Source organism: Urocampus carinirostris, chromosome 10 (genome assembly GCF_059441175.1).
Source record: "Urocampus carinirostris isolate Australia breed hairy pipefish chromosome 10, RoL_Ucar_1.0, whole genome shotgun sequence".
NCBI classification, from domain to species: domain Eukaryota; kingdom Metazoa; phylum Chordata; class Actinopteri; order Syngnathiformes; family Syngnathidae; genus Urocampus; species Urocampus carinirostris.
Window position 1 is genome coordinate 9,626,504 of NC_142358.1, and position 27,515 is coordinate 9,654,018.

At 38.8% G+C, this 27,515-nt stretch overlaps 1 protein-coding gene across 1 annotated transcript; it reads left to right on the forward strand.

Moving 5' to 3' along the window:
* Positions 1-1,170: 1,170 nt before the first annotated feature.
* cwf19l2 (CWF19 like cell cycle control factor 2) lies at positions 1,171-26,459 on the forward strand. The gene is made up of 19 exons (XM_088346130.1): positions 1,171-1,283; positions 1,675-1,785; positions 5,281-5,403; positions 5,526-5,636; positions 5,757-5,876; positions 6,593-6,686; positions 8,244-8,359; positions 8,490-8,883; positions 10,003-10,225; positions 13,694-13,793; positions 14,501-14,602; positions 17,118-17,246; positions 18,392-18,529; positions 21,694-21,906; positions 23,633-23,749; positions 23,833-23,988; positions 24,063-24,143; positions 25,871-25,972; positions 26,160-26,459. The coding sequence occupies exons 1-19, from the start codon at positions 1,191-1,193 to the stop codon at positions 26,298-26,300; spliced, it is 2,664 nt and encodes an 887-aa protein (XP_088202256.1). The 5' UTR covers positions 1,171-1,190; the 3' UTR covers positions 26,301-26,459.
* Positions 26,460-27,515: the final 1,056 nt, after the last annotated feature.

Consider the following 27,515-nt stretch of genomic DNA (forward strand, 5'->3'; position numbering starts at 1 on the left):
GCCCTAAAACTAACATCTCAATATAATGTTTATGTTTTTTTTAAATTATTTTGTTCATGTACAAGAAAAAAATAAAAAAGTAAGACCATAGCTTAAAACATATTTAACGAGCAGATACTGAGGATAAGTGGTGCAGCTGATGAGATGAGATACATTTTAAGATAAAATTACAGTAGCCTATAGTAAAAGTTGATATAATAGGTTGAAAATATAGTAATATCCAATATTACCAGAAAATTACTGATCAAAATGAATAACCCAGCCTTTGAGGCCACAAATGAAAACGATTTATGCAACGCACTGATTAAAGCTTCAACTACAAAAAAAAACGAAACATTATCGTTGAAAGGGGATTACTTTTTGAACATTTTTGGCGAACTGTGTTGAATTTCAGCTACCGAAGCCTCCCTGTGTGGAGTTTGCATGTTCTCCCCGTGCCTGCATTGGTTTCCTCCGGGCACTCGGGTTTTGTCCTGAGGTGTGAGCGTGCGAGTGAGTTGTCTGTCTCTGTGTGCCCTACAACTGGCAGGCAACCAGTTTAGGGTGTCCCCTGCCCACTGCCTGAAGATGGCTGGGATGGGCTCCAGCACCCCTGCGACCCTACTGAAGATAAGTGGTGCAGATAATGGATGGATGATTTTTTTTTTTTATGGGAAAAGTGTGTCTTGGATCAAAGAAGGTAAAGAAACACTGCATTTCAAAGTAATTCCAAGAGGGCGAGGTCGTTCAAAGAGTGCCATAATTCAATCAATATTTTATTAGGTTTTTGCACCCCTGGGTTTCCATACATTAGTCATTAAATATGCAAGGCATTTCTGTGATTTTATTTAATTTTAAATGTATGTAACGAAAGTCCTCGAGGCTGCGTTGCTACTGAAGCTTTGGTCGTCTATTTTGTCTTCGCGTTAAGTCACCAGAGTGGGAGACAATAATGTACAAATAACGGTTTCAATCACTCTATCTAGAACTTATCCTCGGTCACACTTTCCTACCGACGTAATATTCACAAATTATTAGGAAATATGGAACCTGTGAAGACGGAAGAAAAATTTCACAAGTGTTAGAATCGGCATAATTTCACTCAGTGATTAAATCACATTTAGAAAAACAAAAAACAAAAACAAATGTGAACTGACAGACGTAAAGATTATGTCGTAAACAATTCGCGACACATCCCTTACGGCAGCGTCATGGCTACGCAGGGTGTTAGTTTTGAAAGTTCAAGCAGTATAGCTGATAGAAAGGAGAGTAAACGACATGCACGACAAGAAGCTCTTGAAACGGTAGATTTTAACAATATTCAACAAATTTTAAATTAGAAATGTGACTCGCAGTGCCAGTTACTCGTCCCTGTCCCAGCTAGCTATAGGCTAATGGCTAACGTCACCGACTGCATACAAACATGAATTAAACTGAAAGGACCCACAAGTTGTGTTTTGTGATGTTTTATGTCTGGCCATGTTTACACTTCGTTTAATCTTCTCGTTTTCAATATGGATTTCAGCGCCGTGTCCCTTCACAAATATGATTATGCCTCTGCAACCATAAGGGATTTAATCTCTAGTTTTTTTCTACACGATCAAACAAGCGCACTTTCGTTTAGCCAAAAGCAAAATCTTCAATTTGTATATATTTTTCAAAATGTTATCGATTCATTCTTTATTTCCTCTGTAGGCCAAGAAACGGTATGACAAAGAGGAGAGGAGGAAAGAGCTCAAGAGGCAGAGAGGGGAAGACACTTGGATGCTCCCTGAGGTCACCAACAGATTAAAGGAAATTGAGGAGGTAAGTCACCTTTTAATAACGTAAAATAACCGTTCACTTGCTAAAGGCTACGACAAGACGTGTTTTGTTTGGTTTGGGCTCTTTTTTTGGGGGGGCACAGCACAGAAAATTCGAACTGCTAATTCAAAAAGGAATAACGAAATATTTGCACAAAATCGCTGTACAATACAAGGTCCATTGTGAAACAACAATTTGCTTCCAGATTGTGGACACATTTTTGGTTTTATTGCTTCCTCAGAAGTAAAACTCAGTATAAATAAGTATCTTGTCTATCTAGCTCTCTTGCTATCTCTCAATCTATACATATACTATTGTTATATACAGTATATACATATACTATTGATTCATAAACATACTATCGTTATATTACTGTGTCACTTAGGCACCAAAGCAATTTCAGTTTGCTTTAAACTAAATTTACTTTTGGACAACCTAAGCTGCCACAACCACTCTCATTTTTGAAACTACGTTTGAATGGCATTTCAATAGTCCACTGCCGTATAGAATAGAATATGTCTTTATTGTCATTGTTACAACATGGGATATGCTGTGACAACGAAATTGGACGACTCCAGTTCCACATTTACAGTGAGGATAAGGAAACAAAGAGATAAAGGAACAAAGAACTAACTGACTTTGTTGTAAGTAGGCTTTGTTTTCCTCCAAGGGGGGGTGATGAAGGGGGTGAGGGTCAAACAGAGTTGCTGGATACAACCGGAATGTTTGATGTTTGATCTTACATTACACATAGTCCAGTGTTTTTTCCGAATTGCTCAGTCCACAATTGAATGGATTTGGGAGTACAGTCCATAAACATGCCCGATAAAGCTCCGTTGGGGTGTGCAAGCTACTGTTTATTGATAAGCGGCAGGAGATTTAGCGCTATGCTAACCTTAGCATCCGGTGAAACGGTAGCGGTGTAAAGTAAACAGCAAACACAAAGACCACAGTTAACTCTCCCGGTACATAGAAGGGTCTGCATGACACTGCTAGAAACTCCATATCATTGTTTTCAAAAGTAAAGAATAGAATAGAATAGAATAGAATATACCTTTATTGTCATTGTTACAAATGGGCTAACATATTGTGACAACGAAATTGGGCATGACACTCCAGTTTTACACATAGTGAGGGTATGAGCAAGAAGATAAAGGAACAGAGAAGATAATGTTATAAAACAAGGGGAATAAGGCTATAGTTATAATTTACATGGTATTTACACAACAATGTCAGCATGTGGGATGTTACATACAGGGTTGTCGTGATAACGTTGTATCGTAACGGTTGTGCAATATTGCATTTGGTGCAAAGTCATCATGGTGCAAAAATAGTCCGCATATACATTGGTGCAAGCATAGACATCATAGTGCAAAAAAAGGAATGGTCAGACATTGTGCAATTTGAGCATTAAACGTAGTGCAGTCGACATGTGCAAGAACAAGACTTGAGTAACATTATTTTCGTATGAGGTAGTGTTGGCACGAGTTTTCAGTTGTTTGTGCGGTGTCTGTTTAGGGTGGTAATGGCTGTGGGGAAGAAACTGTCTCTGAGTCTGTTCGTTTTTGCTTTGTGTGACCTGTAGCGCTTGCCGGAAGGCAGCAGGTCGAAGAGATGGTGGCCGGGGTGAGAAAAGTCCTTGACGATGTTTTCTGCTCTGCTGAGGTAGCGAGAGCAGGCAATGTCCTCCAGACTGGGCAGAGAGCAGCCGACGATTCTCTGGGCTGTTTTTATGATCCTCTGGAGCTTTTTCCTGTCTGCTGCTGTGCACCCCGCATACCACACCGTGATGCAGTATGTTAGGATGCTCTCCACTGTGGCTTTGTAGAAAGACACCTGCAGCTGCTGTTTTAGGTTATTTTTCCTGAGCAATCTCAGGAAGTGCAGTCGCTGCTGGGCCTTCCCTACCACCGCTCTGGTGTTTGCAGACCAGGAGAGGTCGTCGGCGATGTGCACGCCCAGAAATTTGAACGAGTGGACTCTCTCTACGCAGTCTCCTTTTATGATGAGTGGTGCTGGATTCCTGCTATTCCTTCTGAAATCCAGAATCAGTTCTTTTGTTTTTGTTGTGTTCAATATGAGGTGGTTTTCCGAGCACCACGTTGAAAGTGACTCAACCTCATCCCTGTATGCCGCCTCGTCCCCTTCAGAGATGAGGCCGATCAAGGTGGTGTCGTCAGCAAACTTAATAATAGTGTTTGTGGGGTGGATAGAAGATGTTATTTAGTGTTTGATTACCATACACAAAAAAAAAGGAGTCTGCTGTCGTGAAGGGGTACAGAATTTGAAAAACAAGTACTCCTCAGATGCTCAAAACAAATATTTGTTTGATTTTAATTTGATCATAACTCAGAAAAAAAAAATATATATATATATAACTTCTGTTGATTATTTGAAAATTGATTACGCCTTGATCATTGATTCATTTGGTGAAATTTACTGTGACACAATATGTTGAAAGTTTTCAGTCACAGCTGAACACTGATATCAGTTTGAGTAATATCTTTCGAAGACACACAACTTTATTAAGTTTACCAACAATATCATATTTCTCATTAAAAATTGCAATTACCTAACACATGCACCTAGGGTTGCAAGGTTTTCGTCAGGCATATTTTTCACTTCATTTATTGGAAAACTGTTATTGAATGGAAAAAATAGTATTTATATCTTTGACTCATTATGGAATTTTGTTGCTGCTTAATGTTATAGCACTACTTTTTCATTGCACTATTATTAGAATGCAATTACAACTTAGGCCAGACTCCAAGCACTAGCTTGTAAATATTCTTGCCTATTTATTCTGACAGTATTATCCTTCTCTTTTAAGTCTTTATTACTTATTTTTATTGTTTACTTTGAAGTACAGGTAAGATAAAGCCTAAAAAAATCCAGCCTAGCCCGACGTGGCTCGTGGGTAAACCCAAAGCTTTACTTCACTGCCGAAGTAAACCCGAAGTGTGCGTTTCAGCAGAAGTACGCTGTTTCGGTTTTACTTCAAGCCAAGTTTTAAATCAAGTGTGCCGGGCGGGCCCTTGCCCGAGATCTTACCTTTATTCTGGAATAAAATGTCTAATATCATTCTAAACAATGGTTACCATATAATTAACAATGACAAGAAGAAAAATACTAATATTTGAGAAAATATATAGAGATCATGAAAGCCAATATTACAAATTATGTTTTGCGAAATGAGGCACTTAAAACTGAAATACAATTTTTGCTTTTGAGGTGCATCTGTAATATAAATTTGGCCTGCATCAGCCTGAAAATGTCCAGGTACTTTATTTCGGATATTTGATGCGTAATCTCTCCGGTTCTCAACTCTATGGTCCTAAAATGACAATTTTCAGTGGTATGTCCAATTAATAGGACTGCAAAAGTAGACTAATGAGCAATACCAAACTTATACTAAATGCATTTCTAAACGGAACTTCGGAATAATCAAGCAGTTAAAAATTCCCAAACTTTAAATGTTTCACACGCATTTCCATACAGGAAACCTCAGTTAAAAGCAAGAAGAAAAAGGAGAAGAAATCCAGAAAGAAGGACAAGAAAAAGAAAGCCAAGAAGAAAAAGGAGGTGACAGAAGCTGCAGATGGCTCAAGTGATAGTTCAAATGTGAGAAAAGGAAACCCTTCAATCTTTTGTATCCCAAAAAATGTCATACTTTTCACAATATTGACATATTGTTCTACAGCCTTCCTCATCAAATATATTTTAAGATGTGCTTTATTACTCAGGATTCAGCTGATGAATGGGTTGAAGCTGAGCCCCAGTCACAGTCTGTAAAAGACTGTAAGGTTGCAGAGAAGCCCAAGTCTCAAGAGGGGAAAGTCGACGCAAATATCCAAGTACTGTATACATTTAGATCCCAACAGTGTTCAAGAATATGGTTGAAACCCATAATGGGTTATTTAGAGACTTTTTAATGATTATGTTTCTTTTTACATCTATTGATTTATTTTTTATAGCGGGATGAATGGATGACCGTTGATTATTTGGCCATGAAGACCACATCGATGGCAGAGAAGAGAGCTGAAAGAGATCGGAAGAAAGAGGAGGAGCAGACAAAAGCTCATGCCATAGAACAGGTGCGTACACTTTTTTCTTCATCTTCCTGATGCAGAAATGCGTACAATGTCATCTGCGTAGGAGTAAGCTACGGTGTCAATTTTGCTTACCTTTTGGTTGCTAGAGTAACAAAGGGGGAAATAAGTGATCCAGTTTTTTTTCCAAATATAGTTTGTCGACATAAAATGTAGACTACACTAAAAACACCAGATTTGTTTGTTGTATTCGTCAACCATTCTGCCAAAACCACATGGCAATTTGTTAAATGAATACCTTTCTGACCTCAATGAATTGCCTTTCAACTTTTTGGATGATGGGAAATGTAAGAAGAAATTATTCATCTGTGTATCTGATCAGTTTAATGTTTATTAGACACTCAAAGTAAGAAGATAAGACATTGGATTTTGAACTTGCAAGGAGAACGGGGAAAGAACCCAAACCTTGGATATGAGATTCCAACTTGTTCTAAATTCCCTCTTCTGGGTCATTTATTTTTATTAAATCTCCCAGTTTACAAAAGTAGATCCGCTAAAAGGTGTGGGTATCAAAGAACAGCAACATTATTGGCCTATAGTAACGATGATGTAAACAGTTCATAATAGTCGAAAGAATATTGTGCACCAACAGTCATAATACCTAACTGGCATCTATGCAATCTTATTTGCATGTGTCTAATATTAAAAACAGAATACAATTATCAGTATCTAACTGGTGTGTTTTTATCTTCTACTTTTAGGCTGGTTTGCACAAATTAGAACTCAATCCGTACTGGAAAGATGGTGGAACTGGTTTACCCACAGAGGAGATGGCTGCTACTGCTGCAAAAAAAGGTAAATTGGCTACATTTGCTAATTTGAGATTTGGTAAGCTAAAACTGTGTGAGGGCTGACTATTCAGCCTGTCATTCTTTGAACAATCTTTAATAAATTCACCCTCCCTAAAAGGTTTGCAGTGCTTGGCGATCAGCGGCGCGACCTTGTAGCTCGCCTTTGTAGCATTTTCATTTGACTCGCAGGGTCTTGTGAAAAAGCACCACTGTGCCGTTAAAACAGCCTCCAGTTGCTTTACCTTTTAACAGCGTTCGTTTCCACTTGGCTTTTAGTTGTTTTGTCTGGCAGTGGCTCTTGATATTATATTCTTTTGAAAACAGCCAGTGTCTCTTTGCAAATAAGGCAGATTTGTTATACGTTGGCCTACTTAAACTGATCTAGTTTCCCCGAAAATTTTACAGTTGAAAAATGCATGTCAGCCAGGACACCATGAGATAATATGCAATAAAAAGTTAAATAAGGCCATTGTAATCACTGAAGATAAATATAAATAAATCACCTTGGGGCTGTTTTTTACAAATCTTAAATTTAGAATAAACATCACTCAAGAAGACAGATTGATATACGTAACCAGTCCTAATTTTAGTCCTATTTGTTAGTTCCTATGCACAACATGCTAAAGCCCTTTGCACGCCTTGCCATTCGCACGCTATGCCACCGGCAAATATCATTTTGCTTATGGCACTTTTTAGGGGAAAACAGTGCGGCGGCAATAGCTTTGAATATCCAACATGTTTGATAATTTTGACCCTCAAGAGTGTGTGGCACAGAAAAAAACGTCAACCTGCTCTTTTCCACAAGACATGCGCTTTGAATGCAAAACATCGTGGTGACGTCTGTAAACATTGATTTCAAACAAGTATGTCATTTGAGGCATGTTTTTGCCAACATTATTCATATAATGCATAACCGAAGCAAACGGGAGGTTTGACAGTACTTTAGAAAATGTACTCATGATATTTGATTTTTTTTTACCCACAAAATGAGTCCTCAATTCATACATCTGAATTGAATAGCATGTGAAGCTATCTATCAAAACGCTACACTCTTTTGTGTCATCAGCTTTTGTGTCATCAGCTTTAATATCAGGTTAGTGAATTTTCTTTTATTGCTCGAGGAACGATAACGAGGAAATGGTCTGTTGCCGTGTCATCCGCAAGTGAAAAAAAAACACAGGAAGAATACTGTTCATGTCTGTGTTGCAATCTGGCATTATTCTCCACAGTATGGTTGCCCTGGTGCTGTCATCTAGAAATATAAGCCTCACACTTTACGCGACAAAGCCCTCATTTGCATTTCCTTTCGGCCTAGTCAAAAATATCTACTCATCTTCGTAATTGCCATTTTAAATGGTCGCATAGTCTAGACGTAAACAACCAGAGCAGAAATGAAAACGGCACATCTAAAAACAGCTTTAGCTGTGCGGGGCCATGTCTGCAGCCAAAGAAGTGGACGCCAACTTCCTGTTGCAGTTGGTTCCAGGCATGTTGCCTGGCTTACAAATGAAAATGTATTCCACTAAAGAAAATGTTTACTTCAATGAGAAACTTTTTTCAGTTTCAGTGGTGAATGATGGTGGTCTCAGCTGGCTGAGGAAGAACTACCAGCGGATGAAAGAGCAGGCTGAGAGAGAGCAGCGCAGCCTGGATGATGTGGTGGCCGACAGATATGGAGTAAGGACCGATAAACAGCAGTTTTCACGCATTTCACTTTATTCTGAATCATTACAAACCAGCTGCAGTTAACACAAAGACACAACCTGTTTGCTAGATCCCAATATTTCATGTTTTGTTGTGTTTACAGTCAATGAAAGAATTTCAGCAACGACTTGCTGAGGCAGAAAAAGCTGTTTATGGACATGAAAGCAGAAGAGAGGACATGATGTTGAAAGGCAGGCGGTCGGAATGGAAAGAAAGCCGACAAAGGTGGCGCAAAACAGGAGACCAAATGGAGAGAGATCAGTGGAGGAGACATGAAAGAGACTCATCACCTTCTTCCCGGGAGAGATGTTTTGAGAGGGGAAGTTATCGAGGAGGTGAGGGAGCTCAAGATTGCCAAAGAGACCCAAAAGAGTTTAAAGAGAAGAATAGAGAGAAGGAAAGGGATGAAGATGGAGAGAAAAAAAGGAGTGAGCGCCCATCTTTTCTTGGGTCCCCGAAAGACTGTTTTACTAAGCCCACGGATGATGACCCCATACGTGAGTTATTCGTATCCCTTACTGATATATTTCTTTTAATACAACAACCCTTAATGTGGCACACATAATATTTGACATTTTACTGCATTTTTCAAAAAAACAATTGGGTGCGCAGATGTCAAACTCATTTTTGCTCTGGGGCTGGATCCAGACTTAGCGTTCTCAGGCGGGTTGGATCGGTTAAATGTAAATTTAACATTTTTAGCTTAACATATTTTTTTAGTATTATGCTTTATCATTCAGATAATTTTAGTAGCTCAGGAGGTAGAGCGCTTGTCTTGGGATCAAGAGATTGTAGTTCGAATCCCGGCTCCTCCGTGTTACATGTTGAAGTGTCCTTGGGTAAGACACTGAACCCATAATGCCCCCAATAAGCAGGTTGGCGCCTTGCATGGCTGCACGGCCGCTATTGGTGTGTGAGTGTGGGTGAATGGGTAAATGTAAAGCACATTGTAAAGCACTTTGGGAAGTCTTCATTGACTTGAAAAGTGCTACATAAATGCAGATCATTTCATTTAATTTACCATACATATTATTATCATGAATGACGAGGGATCTTTTGTAAGCATAAAACATTTATTTATAAACAATCAGGGGGAAAATATTTTTATATTGGGCATTGAATGCAATAACTGGTTCATTTTAACAATTGATTGAATGCAGTTTTACACTTGTACCGACTCACCGCGGTTGCTTTAATTGTCATACGTGTTTGAAATGTATGAAACAAAACAAAACAAAAAAAAAACGTTTCAGCAGTGCATGGGCAATAAGATTAGACTTCATCAGATAATCATTTTAGGCTGCGCCTACTAAAGCTGAGATTTTATCCTTTACCACCCTCTAGCGGCCCGAGCAAGCATTTGGTTTGCATAATTTTATAGAATCATAACCTTTGACAGAAATGACCCAGAGACTTGCTTGTTTTTTTACATACTCAAAAATGTATTGTGTGCCCAAATAAATCATCCAAACGAGCTGGTTCTGGCTGATCTAAATGGTGACAACAAATTGCGTTATTATTGAGCAGTATTTATCACAACCTCACGATGTTAGAAAATAGGCAAAAGAGGTGAAGATAAGTTTATATATGTTTTTTTTCTCCCTTTTCATGTGCAGCTTTTCAGCGCTCTTCCCATAAAGCTCAGTCTTCTGTGGGATTTTTGAAACCCACCCTTGACGGTACATTTTGTCCACAAGCAACAGTTACAAAAGCCTGGAAGAAGAGTGGCGCTCGTGAACCCAGTACATCAGAAAACACACCAATGGAGCAATTGCAAGATGCTGCAAAGCTAACACCTTCTGCTCGTGACAACATGGCTGCTGCATCTCCAAAATCCAGGTCAATTGCCTTTATATACAGTAGAAGGACAAATGTGTCGTACATGTTTCACTGTAGATTTTCTTTAAGGTGTCATTGTATTGTAGATTATTTCTTTGTTTTTCTGATTGGCCAAGAAGCAAGTGTGACTTTTTCAGAGGTTTAGCAACTAAATAGAATAACTAACAAAGAATGTATTATCAAATTAATTTCCGTTAAATTTTGCAAGTGATTATTTGTCAGTTATCTTTAGATGACAAATTCACCCAAGTCTGACAGTAAATGTTTGCAAATTTCTGTTGTCTTTTATGATAGTGTTAAAAAACTTTTACTTCTTATAGAACATCTTTTAAATGTCAGTCGGGCAAATGTCACTTTTTTTCCCCTTTTGAGAAATTTAATATTGTGCAAGCCACACTTGCGTATTCGATTTATTACAAATGATTACCCATCCTAAATATGAAACTGCTTGATAGTTTTTAAAAGTCATTAAGTCAATTTCCAAGGTAGCTAGATTTCAAGCCTTTGCCGGGGATTTTTATTACTTTGGAAAACAATGAACAATATTTTTCACTGTTTTCTGACATATTATTGACCAAAGCATTTAACAAAACTATAAATCATGTCTTTATTTCACAAGGTAATTTGAAGTAAGAATCTGTTAACGAATACTCAGACTGAATAGTCATTCTTCTTATCCACTACATTGTTTAATGGACCAAAATCAATTATATGTTTATAAGATTTTTTGCTGCAACCTAAATATTCTCAAATGTAATTTTCATAAAATTGGGGCTGCAAGCAAGCTGTTACATCCTCCGTTTTTGACATGTCATCTTATAACCAGCTCAGTAGCCTAGATGGTAGTGTGCCCGCTTTGAGACTGGGAGGTCGCTGGTTCGCGCCTCGGCCGAGACATACCTAATTGGTATAATGGCGGCGCCCTCTGTTTGGCTGCGGCTGCATCGACTCGCTACAACGGGTCAGGTGTATCGACATTTCGTTCTGTGTACATTGTTACAAAGAATGACAATACAAAGGAAATTATTATATTATTATTACCTGAGTAACGATACTAGGAAAGATACTATTACATATCCTGTCAAAAAGTCTGTGCCTGTTTTAAGAGCACTGTGTCCATCTTCGTACTATTTAACTTATCCTAAAAAAGCAAAACATTTTGCTCAGAATTTCCTTGATAATTTGACCTTTTTGTGTCACAGAGTACACCAATGTGTTTTTTGTTAAACCTGTGGCTTTTTTACGGTACTCTTTATTTTCCTCCAAAGATGTTATAGTTATTTAACAAAAATAAGTTAGAAGAAAGACCCACAATTGCATTTGCCACCTAAATTTGCAATGTCACCTGCATGATTTCAAGTAATGACATTCTCATTTCAACTTTTTTTTTTTACCTCAATCCAACCGTCAATAACAATTTCATAGCCAGCTATACCTTCAACACATATAAAAAAGCATCAGAATTAACCTCATAAAATGGCAATATTATTTAAGAATATAGCCTCATTTTATTCACCAAAATCCTTATTATTTGTGCAAAAATCCATTCTCCTTACTTTCCTTATGAATATTTCAATAACTCTGTCATACAGATTCTATGCGTTTCAGTTTAATCAAGAAGTTCTTTTTTCTTGCCATCGAAGCTAATGCTGAAAGTCGAGCCTGTTCTTTCTCGCATCAGCTTTTTTCGTTTTAGGGCTTAAAATGTCCAATTGACACAGCAATTTTTTCTTCACATTTTCATTGTGATACTTACCGCCCCCTGGCCAATCATTGTTTTTAAAACTGCTGATGTTTCCCAAGGCCTGCTAGCAGGTGCTAACTCGCCAGCTTAAAATCTGACTGGCTAATCTAACAGTTTTGTCGAACACTGATGATACGCCTCGGGGCCTTCAGGAGTCTTTGTGTAGGCCTCCAAGCAGATTACTAACCTTGGAAACAAGTAATGGCTGAAATGTGATGCGTTAAATGCTTGCATATGAAAGCACATATCTGGAAGCAGCACAGCCAGGGGGAAAGCAATCAAAGGAAGCTGACAGACAATTTGGAATTATTAAATAATTATTAATGGGGAAAATTTAATCAACCCGAAAGGCGCTTGCAGCAATCTAGGCCTATTACATTCAGCAATGAGCAGTGCACCAACCCACAATGTGGATTTTCAGGTGGCAATGAATCATGACACTCAAACATTGTAGATGATTGCAAAAAGACAATTGCATAAGGGTTTCTCCCAGAAAACATTATAAACCTGGTGGTCAGGGAGTTATTAGATTGGGAATATAATTCGACAATTCTATTTGCAACTCGGTGGGATGGCTTATGACTCTGTTTTAGGATGAAAAAAACACCTGTAAATAGGGCAGAGAATTTAAACATTGTTTGAAAATTGCTATTATTGAAAGCCTTGTGGGCTAAGGGCCCGGTCACACAGCCTTTTGCGTCTGTATCGCGGGTAAGAAAATGCGCAAAATTGGCCAACCCGCTGTTCATCCGTGGTATGCCCGCAAAACAGACGCCGGCGACTGTTCCGCTTCCTCATCGCGTCAGTTCCACGTCATGTTCGCGTGTGGACCACGGGTCTAAAAGCTGCCGAGCCGGGCTATAGAAATCATTACCGCTCAAGACACAGTCCCGTGTAGATAAAGATTTCAAGCTATGGCACCGAAGAAGAAGCCAATATGTTATTATTGTAATGGTTTTTCATTTTTATTTTATTATCTTGTTATGAAATGAAAAGAAATGTCAAGAAATAAAAATGAATTAAGACGAGGTCACTACGGTGACGGGGATCCATGTTCACCCCTTGACGTCTCGAGCACAACTGACGTGTGCTCGGCAAATCGCGCTGTATATACGCGGAGAAAGGCGTTTGACCGTCACACGCGTTACACACGCTCATTCACGTGATAACACCGCGATACAGGCGCAGAACAAACGTGCTATGACTGTGCTCCAACCGCGATTACACGCTAAAATTTCGCGTCCTACCCGCGTGTAACCACGCCCTGGCCGCGGCCGTAGCACGTCGTTCTGCGTCTGTACCGCGTCATTACCACGTGTGCCGCCCGCGGTTACCCGTGGTCTAAAGTTTTGAGTAGCGCAAAACCTTTTCGCGCTGCCAACCGCGTGTGAATTTCTGACCGCGTGTAAAGCACTGCTGTATCTCGTCTGTATCGCAATCTCAAAGCGTCCAACAGCGTCTGCTTCACGGGCAGAAATTTCTGGCCGTGATTCAGCCTCGATACGCCCATGAAAGGCTGTGTGACCGGGCCCTAAGATATGAAACTCTGTATATAAAATAATATCCTATGAATGATATGGGAGGTTTTTACCACTTTTTGCATCCGGCATAATATTCCCTATAAATCCATGATAAATGTAGCGTCACATATCAAATATTGGAAGGAAATCTGAGTTTTGGCGCAATCCTTGCCTTTCTAAATCTGTCTCTCTGTTTGCTTCAAGTGAGAGTGAAAGTGATGAAGAAGAGATTCCACTTCTCTCTGAGGAAGAAATGAACAAACTCGGTGCCAAACTGGTAAAAGCTGAGATAATGGGTAACACAGTAAGTTGGCAACTTGCATTTTAAGATTCAAATATATAATGTGTAAAATTACAAATGCACCCACTGTAAATGGCCAGATGACAGATTGAGTTGATTTTTTTAAATTTGTAATTTTATTTAAATAATTAAAACCAAAATTAAATTACGAAAAATACATACATTAAAATTCCAATGGAGAATAGATTTCAAGAAATGCAAAATATCACCGCCCAAATTAGTTTTTTTCCACAATCACCCCTTTTTTGGTAGAAAAAGACAGTAGTCATATCATGGTTTCATTAATGAATTGATATTTAGAATTACATAAAGGGTATATATATATATATATATATATATAATATGTCAGGTATTTTGTAGGAGAAAATACAGTACTTTAACATTACTGTGGAAATAAATTTCAAGTAATTAGCAAAATACCCCCAAAAAGATATTCGTATACATTATGATTTCCTCAAATGTATTGGAACATGTGTATTTAGATATTTGATTGTTTTAAAATCCATACAGCTTCACCGTATCTAAATTAAAAAAGTATTTCTAACATAGAAGGAGACTTTGGGTTTGAAATTATCCATGAGTACTCCAAAGTGCATTTTTCTTTAAAAAAAATAATATATTCTTTATTTGCACTGTAACTCAGACTACTATAATCCCTATAGGATACTGTACATGAATAAACACATAATTTTGTGACTGTTTTTCTATAGGCCATGGTTGAGAACCTGAAGGCACAGTTGGATGCAGCTCACAAAGCCAAAGAGAGCCACATTGCACGAAAAAAGCTTCATGAAACAGCAAACTGCAACCAGGTCTGAATACAATGCAGTTGTTTGTCTATGTCCCCTGAACTATGTACAGTAAGACCTCGGTTATCGCGGTTAATGGGGACCAAAACCACCCGCGATAAGTGAAAATCCGCGAGTTAGCGGCGCACCTTAAAAAAAAAATATATATACCGTATTTTCCGCACTATAGGGCGCACCGGGTTATAGGGCGCACCCCCAAAAAATAGTTTTTGGTCCTATATCTTCCATAGATAAGGCGCACCGGATTATAAGGCGCTACAATGGGAACGTGGACAAAACAGTCCGATGATTCAGTCCAACTGATGACCCCCTTAACATTCCCAAAGCTTGCAAAGAAGCAAATACGTGTCGTAGACACGTGCGAATGCGGTGTCCGTACGATGTCACTTAAATGCGTCATTTCAAATATCATTCGGAAGGTTCAAGTCTTGGGATTCAAGAAATGCCAAACATTTCTATGTTTCTATTTTCTTTTTCACTCGCAACTTTACTGTGCATATGACAATAAACACTTGGAATTGAGTTGAATTCACTCAACTCATCACAGCAACATCAAGATAGTTCTAAAACAAGATACCGGGAAAACATAAAGCCGCATAACTCACCTAAGTTCTCACGTTCAATAATGATACGCAATCATGGTCTTCTTACAACCGTTAGTGAAGTAAATCCAGGAGAGTAAATTATTTGCAAATACAGACTGATAAAACATGTTTCTCTATGGTGTACTTTAGCAAGCTTGCTAAGCTTGCTACGCCATTGCTAAACTCGGCCAATTGCAAGATTTGTTTTGGTCATCTAGCCTATTGGAGGCTCTGAATAATTTCAGCCAATAGCGATCGATTTAACTGATGATTGACACATCTTTTTCGGCCAATTGCAGGGTTTGGTTTGGCCATCTATCCAATCCGAGGCTCCGAATAACTTCAGCCAGTAGTGATCGATTCAAATGATGATTGACACATTGGTTAGCCAATGAAACGCCGGTATATAAATCCCAGCATACACCGCGGACTTGCTACGCCATTGTTAAACTCGGCCGATTGGAGGGTTTGTTTTGGGCATCTAGCCAATCCGAGGCTCCGAATAACTTCAGCCAATAGTGATCGATTCAAATGATGATTGACACATTGGTTAGCCAATGAAACGCCGGTATATAAATCCCAGCATACACTGCGGACTTGCTACGCCATTGTTAAACTCGGCCGATTGGAGGGTTTGTTTTGGCTCCGAATAACTTCAGCCAATAGTGATCGATTCAAATGATGATTGACACATTGGTTAGCCAATGAAACGCCGATATATAAATCCCAGCATACACCGCGGACTTGCTACACCATTGTTAAACTCGGCCGATTGGAGGGTTTGTTTTGGGCATCTAGCCAATCCGAGGCTCCGAATAACTTCAGCCAATAGTGATCGATTCAAATGATAATTGACACATTGGTTAGCCAATGAAACGCCGGTATATAAATCCCAGCATACACCGCGGACGACTTCGCGCTCGGGGGAGAATCTAGTCGGCGGCTGTTGAGTAAGTTGCGAGACCTTGCGAATTTAATATTGAGCCATATATAAGGCGCACTGTGTTATAAGGCGCATGGTCAGCTTTTGAAAAAAATTAAGACTTTTAGGTGCGCCTTATAGTGCGGAAAATACGGTATATATTTTTTTTAAATTATAATTATTTTTTAGACCCGGTTAGTGGGGGGCAAAACCACCCGCAAAAAGTGAAAATCTGCGAAGTAGCAACGCCCCTTCCAAAAAAAAGAAATTAAAAAAAATCTCATCTCATTATCCTTATTAGGGTCGCGGGGGTGGGCTGGAGCCCATCCCAGCCATATCCGGGCAGTGGGCAGGGGACACCCTGAACTGGTTGCCAGCCAATCGCAGCTCCAAATCACATTAGTTCTCGCAGCTAGCTGCGTTCTTCATCGACGCTCGAGCCGAGTGATCCACCGCTAAGAGTCGTACAGCTGGGCGATTCTCCGTCCGCCCGGGACGATCGGAGACAAATTCACGACAGGGTTTTTACTTATGCCGCACCCACGAGCGAGCGAGCCCCTAACCCGCGGTGCGGGTACTTTCGGGCGCGATACGCACGTGACAGGCCTAAAAATGAAGTTAGATTTACAACAATCTGGAATGAGATATCATCAACCACTATAAAACACATTCGATGCCACAGCAACTGTATATTATGATATTCAGTTTCATTTACGATTACTTTCATCGTTCCCAGTTGTGTAGCCCGGCATACTTAAAATAATTTGTGCGAGTAATTCATGTCAGGAGAAGAGTTATGAGTTCACGCTAACCTCCTCAGGGCAGTGCTTTAATGTCCAATTGGGACTGTGATAAAGTCCTCTGCAGAAGTTCTCTCACAAGAGTAACTGTTCTTGTGTTTTTGTACACCTATCAGCTAAGAGGCACTCCAGGCCTCACCATGATTGGTGTCTTTTGACCTGTAATTGGTGGGGGTCAAACCAGTTCAATTCATTTTTGTGTGGCTCCTAAGGTGGCGGCCTGCTCTAGTGAAGCCCAGGAGGTTCTGTTATTCAGAACTGATCACTCTGGTCAGGCCTGGCCTGTCAAGCCACTATCAGGTCTTCAGGAACCCCATGGAGGTCGTCGAAAGAAGAAGAAGGTGAGAGATACGTTTAGCCTGTGTTGGTGTAATCTCTGTGCTGTGTTTAAAGATGAGTGGTGATACACCTATCTATATGACATTAGCTCGTTCCCCGATCATGCACGTTTCTAGAATTTCTAGTATCTTGAGCAAAATTTCCCAGTGTGAAATAATTAAAAACTACTTAATCTGTTCTTGTCCTCCCAAAAGTATCCATGCGAACCCTAAACAGTAATAAGATAAATACGATGACAATAAAATGACGTGGCCATAAACCACTGGATTAAGGGGACCCCCAAAAACATGTATTTTTTTCTGTTTTTCTTTTTTTTCCCCCCAGCTTTTTCTTTCACTTTTTTCTTTTTGTTTAATTTTTGCTTAGTTGTTCCTTTTTTCAAGTCATTACTAGTCTAAACCAATCCAACGCTCAATTACTATTTTATGGATATAAAACCTTTATTGCAACTAAAGCTGCAATACATAAAACGCATCAATAATAACCTCATAAAATTGCAGTATTATTTAGAAATATAGCCACACTTTACACACCATATAGAATTTTTATTTGAACACAAACTCAGTCCTCCTCAATTACGCTGTTGGGCAGATGATCAGTGTGTTTCAGTTCCAAAAAGATTCAAAAAGTTATTTTCTATCACCATCAAAGCTAATGCTGAAAGTCGAGCTTGTCCTATTCAAGAAGCAGTGGAAACGCAGAATATATTAAATTTGATTGTGCGGTTAAACGTTTAGGTGAATTATCGCCCCCCATGTTTGTGACAGCGGTAACATTTCTCTAGGCCTTCCATAATCCAAATTTGAACTTTTTTGAAATTTGATTGGCTGAACCCACAGCAATATTACAGCAATGTGGTGCTGCGTGGACATATGGGGAAATTTCTGATCCGAGCAACAAGTAATGCTGAACTATGATTGGTTTCATGCTTGGATATGAAAGCACACGTCTGAAAAGTACAATCTAGGAGAGGCAATGAAAGGACACTGACAGACAATTTAGAATTATTGTCTTCTTTGTTTACTATAAATTGTAGAAGCCTGACTGGCGTATGTTCTCCATTGGTTGTAGTTTGTCGACTCCTGCTTCAAACCTATATTAATTTCTAAGTTATAATGTGTACACCTAATGTCAAATCTGTGTTCAGATTGAGACTCACGTGGATGGAGAGCGTGTAAGATACTTCCAGGATGACGACAGCGTGGGGCTGAAGGAGTTGGTCATACAGGAGAAAATGAGTTCAGCGCAAGATCAGAACGCCCTCTACTCCCGAATGGCTGGCAAGGTAAAAGGCACTTTTATCACAAACAGTACAGCAAAAATGCTGACCTTGCGTGTCTCATAATAATGTCGATACTTCACACACACATAAAATGATTCACTCATCTTGGACTGACCAATGTCACCACTAAAGGTATTTTCAAGTTACTATTGCAGTTTTTTTTATAATTATCACCACTGATCCCAGTTATATATTTCTGATTGGAGCATCAAATTGTTTTTTGTTGTTGTTGTTGTTGTTTTTTGCAATTGGTGTTGAATTGGAATGTCATTCTCTGTTTTTCCAAGTTCCCCCAAAAAGCTCCTGTTGCACTTCCTCTAATGCAGGGGTCAGGAACCTTTTTGACTCAAAGAGCCATAAAAGCAAAATATAATAATTTTATTTTGGGAAAGAGCCACACCATATATTATGAGACAAGTTTACTAAATTGCTAAACCCGCGCCCCAGACAAAAACTTAGTCTTCAGCACATTTATTTTTGAGGATTTGATAAAAATTATGAAAAGAGAATAATGCCAGAGCCTGTGTCCCAAAATCAACAAACATACCACTTTAAACTTGTCTTTTTCTTGCAATTACTCAAGATCGGTTAAACTCTTTGCATGATATATGCATAGTGTACTGCCATCCTAGAACATCTTTGTACATGTTTGTACTTGACTACAAATAGAAAGTAGTACCTTCAATTTTCCTGACAACTTACATCACCTCCTTTTTCCTAACAATAACAACAAAAATCAATAAGTCCAATAATGATAATTCTAATCAAGATAATTCTAATATTTGTAATAATGATTATAATAAGCCCAAATCCAATGTTATCATTAGACCAAAAGGGATTTAGATGACATAGAAAAAGGTATTAGATTTTTATTTTATCATCACAGTTTTCTTTTACTCATGGTACCATGTTGTAAAACGTTGTTTTAGCTGAACTATTTCCCATAATGCTCAATTTCAACGATGCACAATGTGGTACTGTGAGTAAAAATATTGTGATGATGGGGTCAAATCAAATGCCTTTTACTTTCTCATCTACATTCCTAGTGGCCTATTGGTTAGGATTCAGCACTCTCACTGTCGTGATCCAGGTTTGATTCCCATTGCATCTAATGCTGAGCAAATGAGGTCAGCATTGTTCATAAATTGGTCAACAATTGCGCAATTACGGGAATATTCTACTGTAAAACCTCGGCATAACGAGAACCCGAACTCTTTTTTTATTGGGTGACAAAACTCTTTGTACACACAATAAAATTATAGAATAAGACCTTTATTCCCTGTGCGGCTTGGTACCAAATGATCCGTGGCCCGGTATCAGTCCGCAGCCTGGTGGTTGCCGACCACTGTTTTACAGAATCTTGCTCTGTACCACTAACCTTACATTAATACAAGTAGTTTTACTGTAAAATACTATACATAGCCATAATTATTTAGTATATTATTAGTACTCAATACAACATTTTATTTATATCTGTACATTCAAGGAAACTGTGCGGGTCAGATGTATCGACATTTCGTTCTGTATACACGTGTACTAGAATGACAATAAAGTAGATCTGAATCTAAATCTGAATTTAATGTTAAACCTTGTATGCTTTAAAGAACCTATATTTATGAAAAATTCGATGTTCTGCCTATTCCAAAATTATTTTCCAATGTTTGGCATCATTGTGTGAATTTGAATGTTTTGAGGCTAGTGTGTGGTGTTATGTACAAGACTGCCTTAGAAAATGTGATTATTTTAATAGAGACACTTATTTCCTGTAATGTAATGATTACAAAGCTACTAAAATATTTCCACATCATTACTATTTTAACCTTGGTAATTATGGCTTACAGCCTATGAGTAAAATTTTCAGGATATCCCAATATTTTGTGATTTGTTTTTAATTTATTAGACTCTCAAAATAGATAGAGAAGACATCAATGGCTTTTAAACTTGCAAGGAGAACAGCAGAGGACCCAACCCTTACATAAGAAAATTCCAACTTGTTCTAAAAGCCCTCCCACGACCTCATCCTTTTTATTAAATCTCAAAGGTCTTTTTTAATTCGCAAAACATATCAGAATAAGTGTCTCAAATAAATACATTACAAAAATATACAGGTGCAAATACATATTATACATCGGTTACACATATTTACAAAGAAAGACGGTACACCGAGAAAGTTTTCAAAGCTTTAATTATAATATTATAACTTTCATTCCAAACCGTGCCTGTGAAGGGTAGCAAAATGCTACTAGCAACACGCTCGCAAAACAGAAATTGTGAGCAACGAAATTGTTAATATGCTCAATTGCTGTTAAGATTGTCGAGAAAAATTGTACAAACCTCACATTGTTTATTTGCTGTTAATAGTGTCAATAAAATTGTTCAAACCAAAAACCACGGTAAACCGTGCTCATCTTCCTCATTATAACTGATGTCATCAAAGTCGCCTTCCCCATTATGGGAAAGAGACTTTGTCATATAGACGTCGTCCCACGCTCCCTTATTCAAAAACACGCTAGCAACACGCTCGCACAGTGAAGTTTACGTGCAGTAGCTCTGTTTCCTTCTATATCGAACTGCTCGTTTTCTTTTAGCTTGAAAGCTACGGCATGTGCCTTTCTTTTTGCAATTTGCATGATGAGGATATGTCTACGCTAATTTAATTTGTGCACAAGCTAAGAAGTTGCAGTCTTCCTCGGCGCATGTATTCCACCGGTCTAAATCTTACCTTTTGTACTCGAGCGCCGCTGGCGGCTGTTAGAAAAATTACATAAATTGCCCGCATCACTGAATAAGCCGCAGGGTTGAAGGTTTGGGAAAAAAGTAGCGGCAGTCAATATTGATCAAATTACTGTTCCCCCCCTGATGTAACTATATGTAATTGGTATGTGACATAATTATACCTACTTTGTGTGAAGTTACTCTGAATTTAATAGTTATTCAAGTCACAAACATTACAGTTGCATTGCAAAAAAAAAGATAAAAGCAGAATAAGCCGCATTGAATTGTGAGCCGCAGTGTTTAAATTGTAGAAGAAAATGTAGCGGCTTGTAGTCTGGATTTTACTGTACACAAGAGTTGGCATCTCATATTCAACAAGAAATACAATTTGCTGTTTTTGTTCCATGCTGCCATATCTACCGCCATTGCTCTGGTTCCCATGGACCTACCAGATGATGGGAAAGACCGATGGTGACAACTACACCCTGGATGACATGTTTGTGTCAAGCGCGGCTCAAAAAGACGGAGAAGGGAGAGAGGAGGAGCGGCTGAGGAATCGAGCCATCCAGGAGAGTCGGAAGCTGGCCACCTCCATGGATGAATGTCGTCACTGTTTCAGCAGCCCGAAACTCCAAAAGCACCTCGTTGTGGCCATAGGAAGCAAGGTAAAACAATAATGTTTTTTTTGAACCTGTAATGGTTATTTTAATACCGAGTTATATCTAAGAGAAATTTAAAAAAAAAAAGAAACATATCTTACATATTTGCAGGTGTATAGCATATACATTTCTATGCATTTTTTTATTATCAAGTTAATTGACAAGCGCTTATAATTTTTCCATTGTTTTGTATCGTATTTTGTTTTGTGCAATAATTTGAACAAACAAGAAGGAAATTAAAAATCCGATATATCGATTAATCGGAAATATAAACGACAGATTCATCGATTATGAAATTTATCGTTAGTTACAGCCCTACTCTCCACAGCAGATTACAGTCACCTTCTCACACCAACAGACACGTTTTGGCTGTACGTCTCGTTATATGAAAGCTCATAAAACAATTTGGGTTCACTGTTAAGAAACTTAATGATAAAAACTCACAGAAAAACAGTTAACACACAGAAATACCAGCTAGGCACACAGAGCAATTCTAGTGGCTGAGCAGTAAAGGTGGGCAGAGTTATGCACACAGGCCCAGCCCTGTCTGCACCGAAAGTAAATACGTTGGGATCCTTGTTAGGAGTTTTTTTTTACATCTTTACAAAAGAACTCTGCTTGCACATTGTTTTGAATCAATTATTTATGAAAAAACTAAAGTCAAAATGCACCTCAATGATCTTAAGTAAAAGGTAAAACTTTAAATTGGTAGATTCGTTGATATGGGACACAGGCTCTGGCATTATAATTATTCATAAATATTATCTATTCATCTATCGTCACACAGTGAAAGAAAATCCGCTGATAGAGTAAATTTAGTCTGGAAAGTTGGTTTGGCGGTTTTGCTGAAATTTGTCTTAAATATATGGAATGGCTCTATTGCCCAAAAAATCCAAATATTTTGCTATTATGGCTCTTTGGATCTAAAACATTCCCAACTCCTGGTGTTTATGATGATGAATCTGACTTTAAAGGACATTAGATCAAGAATCGTCATGTTGGTATTAATAGCTGGGATGGGCTCCAGCACCCCGCGACCCTATTGAGGATTAGCGGTGCAGATATTGAATGGATGGATGTTGATATTGTGTTTATAGTTTATGTTGTAAATACATTATTTTAATAATGGCCGCGCATATTCAATAACGTTTGTCACTTACAATGCTAGGTAAATATAATATAAATCTATTTCTTTATAAAATAAACCTTTCATTAAAAGTATTAGCAAAGTGATATCTCCTTTTTAAGCAATAAATGTGATTATTTGCTTTATAAAACATAAGATAGTAAATTGTTTTTGCATGAATTTTAATATCTTGAAGAATAAAATAGATTTTAAAAAAAGCAAGTATAGAAAATGTAGCCAGGTCTTTGAATGTTGGCCAATGAGCGCAATGAAATATATAGTTTTTACAAGAGTGCACAAAAGGACACAGGGTAGGAAAGCCAGGTCAGAGCAAACATTTTGCTTTAAACAGCGTCTTCTATTTTAAATGTAACAACATTGGAATGGGCGTTTCATCAAATGTTCTCTGTTTAATAGTCAGCATATCCAGCTCCAGTGGGTCGGATATAATCCATTAGCGGGCCTGATCCGGTCTGCAGGCCGTTATTTGGAACCCCAGCGTTAACGTTTTAGCACCGAACTGCAGTAAATAAAACGGGACCAAATGTAAAACTAATGATCTTTATGAAGCAATTGTAATGTCGTTGTGTGCCGTATCATGTCCAGGTGTATCTAAGTCTACCCGCAGGGGTGTCCATGACAGAAGGCCACTGCCTGGTCTGCCCCCTTCAGCATCACTGCTCTGCCACCACCTTGGATGAGGACATTTGGTCAGAGATGCAGGTGGATCACTATCACTTTAAGGTCATTGATCCAACCACTCGCGCATTACTAAGTTGCTGCCCTTCCTGCTTTGTGCTCTGCAGCTGTTCAGACGCAGCCTGGTTCGTATGTTCGAGGCCCAGGAGCTGGACTGCGTCTTCATGGAAACGCACATGAACTTGCGCAATAGACGGCACATGGTCCTGGAGTGTATCCCGCTCCCGCGGGAACTAGGCGACATGGCACCTATTTACTTTAAGGTATTTTGTTGGCATCGTTTTGGCCAAACTGCAGCTGGATGCGATAAATTTGACGTTTCTGACCCCCTCCCTAGAAAGCTATCATGGAGTGTGATGAGGAGTGGGCCATGAACAAGAGGGTCATTGACCTTTCTTCCAAAGACATCCGTAGATCTGTATGTATTTTTGCTATCTTTTTCTGTCTGCCTTTCAGTCTGTCTGTCTTTCCTTGTTTCTTTATTTCCTTCACTTCTTGTTTTTTCTTTCCTTCATTCCTTGTTTCTTCAATTCCTTTTTCTTTATTTCTTTCCTTCACCTGTTTTCTTGTTTTCTTTATTACATGTGTACTTTGTTCTTTGTTTACTTCCTTTTTTGTTTCCTTCCTTGTTTCCTACCTTTTGTCCCTCCTTCCTACCTTCAGTCCTTCCTTCCTTCCTTCCTTTTCTTCATCCCTCCTTCTGTCCTGCTTTCCTTGAGTCCTTCGTTCCATCTTTCCTTCACATTGTCCTTCTGTCCTCTCCTTTTGTCCTTTATATCTTTCCTTCCCTGAGTTTTTCCTTCTGTCGTCCCTCTCTTCTTTCATGCTTGTCTTTCCTTTTATTCTGTCTTATCCTCATTCCTTTATACTTTCTGTACGTGTATGTGTCCTTCTTTTTTTCTTTCTTTTGTGTTTTACTTCTTTCTTACCAATTCTCCATGCATCCATGCCTGCACCCATCCATCCTTCCATCCTGTTTAACCAGCTTAAATCTGTCCATCCGTCCATCCATCCAGTTTAACCAGCATGCCAATTTTTATGACCCAATTACCGTAAATTCCGGACTATAAGGTGCACCTGATTATAAGCCGCATCCCCCACATTTCGGGAGGAAAACGGACTTATTACATAAATAAGCCGCACCGGTATATTAGCCGCGAGCACCCACATTGAGAACAGAAGTCCTTTTTAGTTGAATAATTTTAATGGGGAAAACCTGTATAGATTTATTATTTCTCTGTTGCTTGCTAACCATCAGACATACCACATTATACCTTTAGCCACTAGGTTGGAACGCTTGCTTCTGGCCAAGGGGCCGAATTAAGGTCTTAACCTGCCCCACCTATGCCATCGACCCTAGAGTCTTGCGGTTGGCAGATTGAATGGAAAATGATACTGGTGATTATCATTTGATGCAGACCTGCAAAGTCCAGGTACCCGTTGAAAGTAATTCAAGGGGAAAAAAGTGTATATTTCCAAAGGTAAGGGTGGGAAAAATATATATGCACTGATGTCTGCGGTGTCCACAAACACTCACCTTTACTGGTTTCTACTTCCCATAATCCCCCGCGTCTGTTACGCCCCTTCTTTTTAATTGGTCAGTGCAAGACTTAACAGAACAAGTGTCCAAAATAAATACAAATAAATACATGACAAAAATATACATTTGCAAATACATATCATACATGGTTACACATATTTACAAAGAAAGACGGTACACCGAGAGAGTTTTCAAAGCTTTAATAATAATAATATAACTTTCATCCCAAACCGTGCCTGTGAAAGGTACCACCACGCTACTCTTAACACGCTCGCAGGGCTCAAAAGCTGTTAAAAAAAAGCTGTGCCGCATCTATGAAAATCACGGTAAGCTGCCCTCGTCTTTCTTGTCATTTTTGACGTCTTCAAGGGCGTCTTCCTCACAATTAAAACGAATTTTATCTCTGCGCACAATTCCACCGGTCTAAATTTTACCTTTTGTACTCGAGTGCTAAATAAGCCGCAGGGCTGAACATTTGGGAAAAAAGTAGCGGCTTATAGTCCGGAATTTACGGTAGTCCTTTTGTGCTTCATATTCTTGGTTCCTCCATTCATTGTCCCCTTTAGGAATGGCTTCATGGCTGGTTAATTGTTTGTGCGCTACAGGTTCCCCGAGGGCTTCCCTACTTTGCCGTGGACTTTGGACTCCAGGGAGGGTTTGCTCATGTCATTGAAAACGAACAGAAGTTCCCGCATTACTTTGGCAAGGTCTGTTAATGCATTCACTACTCCACACCACACATTCTCCTTTTGTTGCTATCAGATATTGACTGGACATTCTCAATTACATTTGATTGTAGGTCTTTTACAAATAACTCTAATTGAATGGGAACAAATATGAAGCTGCCTACTTTCAAAAGAGATTCAAATTAACAAACCTTGATTACTTTCACAGGAAGTGGTTGGAGGTATGATGGATTTGGAGCCGAGGATGTGGCGAAAGCTGTTTCGGGAGAATTTTGATGATCAGAGGAAAAAGGTTCTGCAGTTTGCCAAATGGTGGAAAGAATATGATTGTACCAAGATTGAAACCTAGCAGGACAAAGGCCAACACATGCGTACACGCACTGTCAAAAAAACCAAAAAATTGCCCTATTGTCAAAAGAATTGCTTATCTCAAGTGTTATGTTTCCCCTTTTCACTGGGTTCTTAACTCGTTTTAGTAGTAGAATAAAATAAATTCATAGAATCTGCATTTTGGGTTTTATTTCTTAGAAAAGAAATCACACAAATTTACCCATATTAGGGATTAGCTATTTTGTAGAAAAATGTGTGTTTAATGTAATTAATGAGTAAAATTGTGATTCTTATAGTCGTCAACCTTACGTGCATCAGGTCACCTGCATATACTATTGCAAAGATAATCTGGCACCCGTAACAGATGTTCAATCTATCTGCGTCCATTTTGAAGGATTAACAAGGCAATGCCGTAAATTTCTAAAAGTGTGCATAGTGTATAAACTACTATTTCTTGTAATAATTCAGAGAGATGTAAATATTTTGCACTTTATTTTCGGGAACTTGGTGTCACACGGACTTAATGCATTGTATTGTACTGTTGCAGTTTTCTCCATCCGGAGAAAGGAATTTAAGTTTCAGCATCACCTTCACGGTCCTTCTTCAGTGGTTACGCTCAGTGTCATATTGATGACACTACACTCACAATATGCTAATTATCTAAATAAAAACTTTTTTTCCTGGGAGTGCTTTTAGCTAGGTTTGGTGTCAAGGCACCACAATAAATACCAACAAAATCAATTAACATCTGCTTTTGTGTACAAGCAGCTCTGAAGCTGCATGTGGCTTTTTGGCACTTCCTAGTGGCTCCTTGGCGCTATTTCAACAAACCAATGGGACAATGGGATTCCATACTGCAAAGGTTTTACCGCCTTGTGTCTTTACTAACCATTAAAACCAGTACTGTGTTTTATGTGGGGGATCAAACCCTGACCCAAAAAAAACGACCTGGAGAGGGTTGGGGGCCGCCAGGCTGCACTTGCCCAAGACACACTGGGCCCAACAACCCTGGCTGTTAAGGGATCCGGGAACAAAAAGAGTTAGAAGTTTATCAATACAAAGAAACTACTTGGGTTTGATTGAAACTGTTGTCCTCAGATCAATACTTCGTTTATCCACATATTTACATTTCGTTCTTACAAAAGAATGACAATACAAAGGAAATTATTATTTTATTATTATTATTATTTCCTCAAAGTGCCACTTCTCTACGCAGATAGCACAAACACCCCCC

Coding starts and splice junctions, on each gene's coding strand:
- cwf19l2 (XM_088346130.1), top strand. CDS start 1,191: ATGGCTACGCAGGGTGTTAGTTTTGAAAGTTCAAGCAGTATAGCTGAT. Junction 17,247..18,391: donor GTCGTCGAAAGAAGAAGAAG/GTGAGAGATACG, acceptor ATCTGTGTTCAG/ATTGAGACTCACGTGGATGG. Junction 23,750..23,832: donor ACATTTGGTCAGAGATGCAG/GTGGATCACTAT, acceptor TGTGCTCTGCAG/CTGTTCAGACGCAGCCTGGT.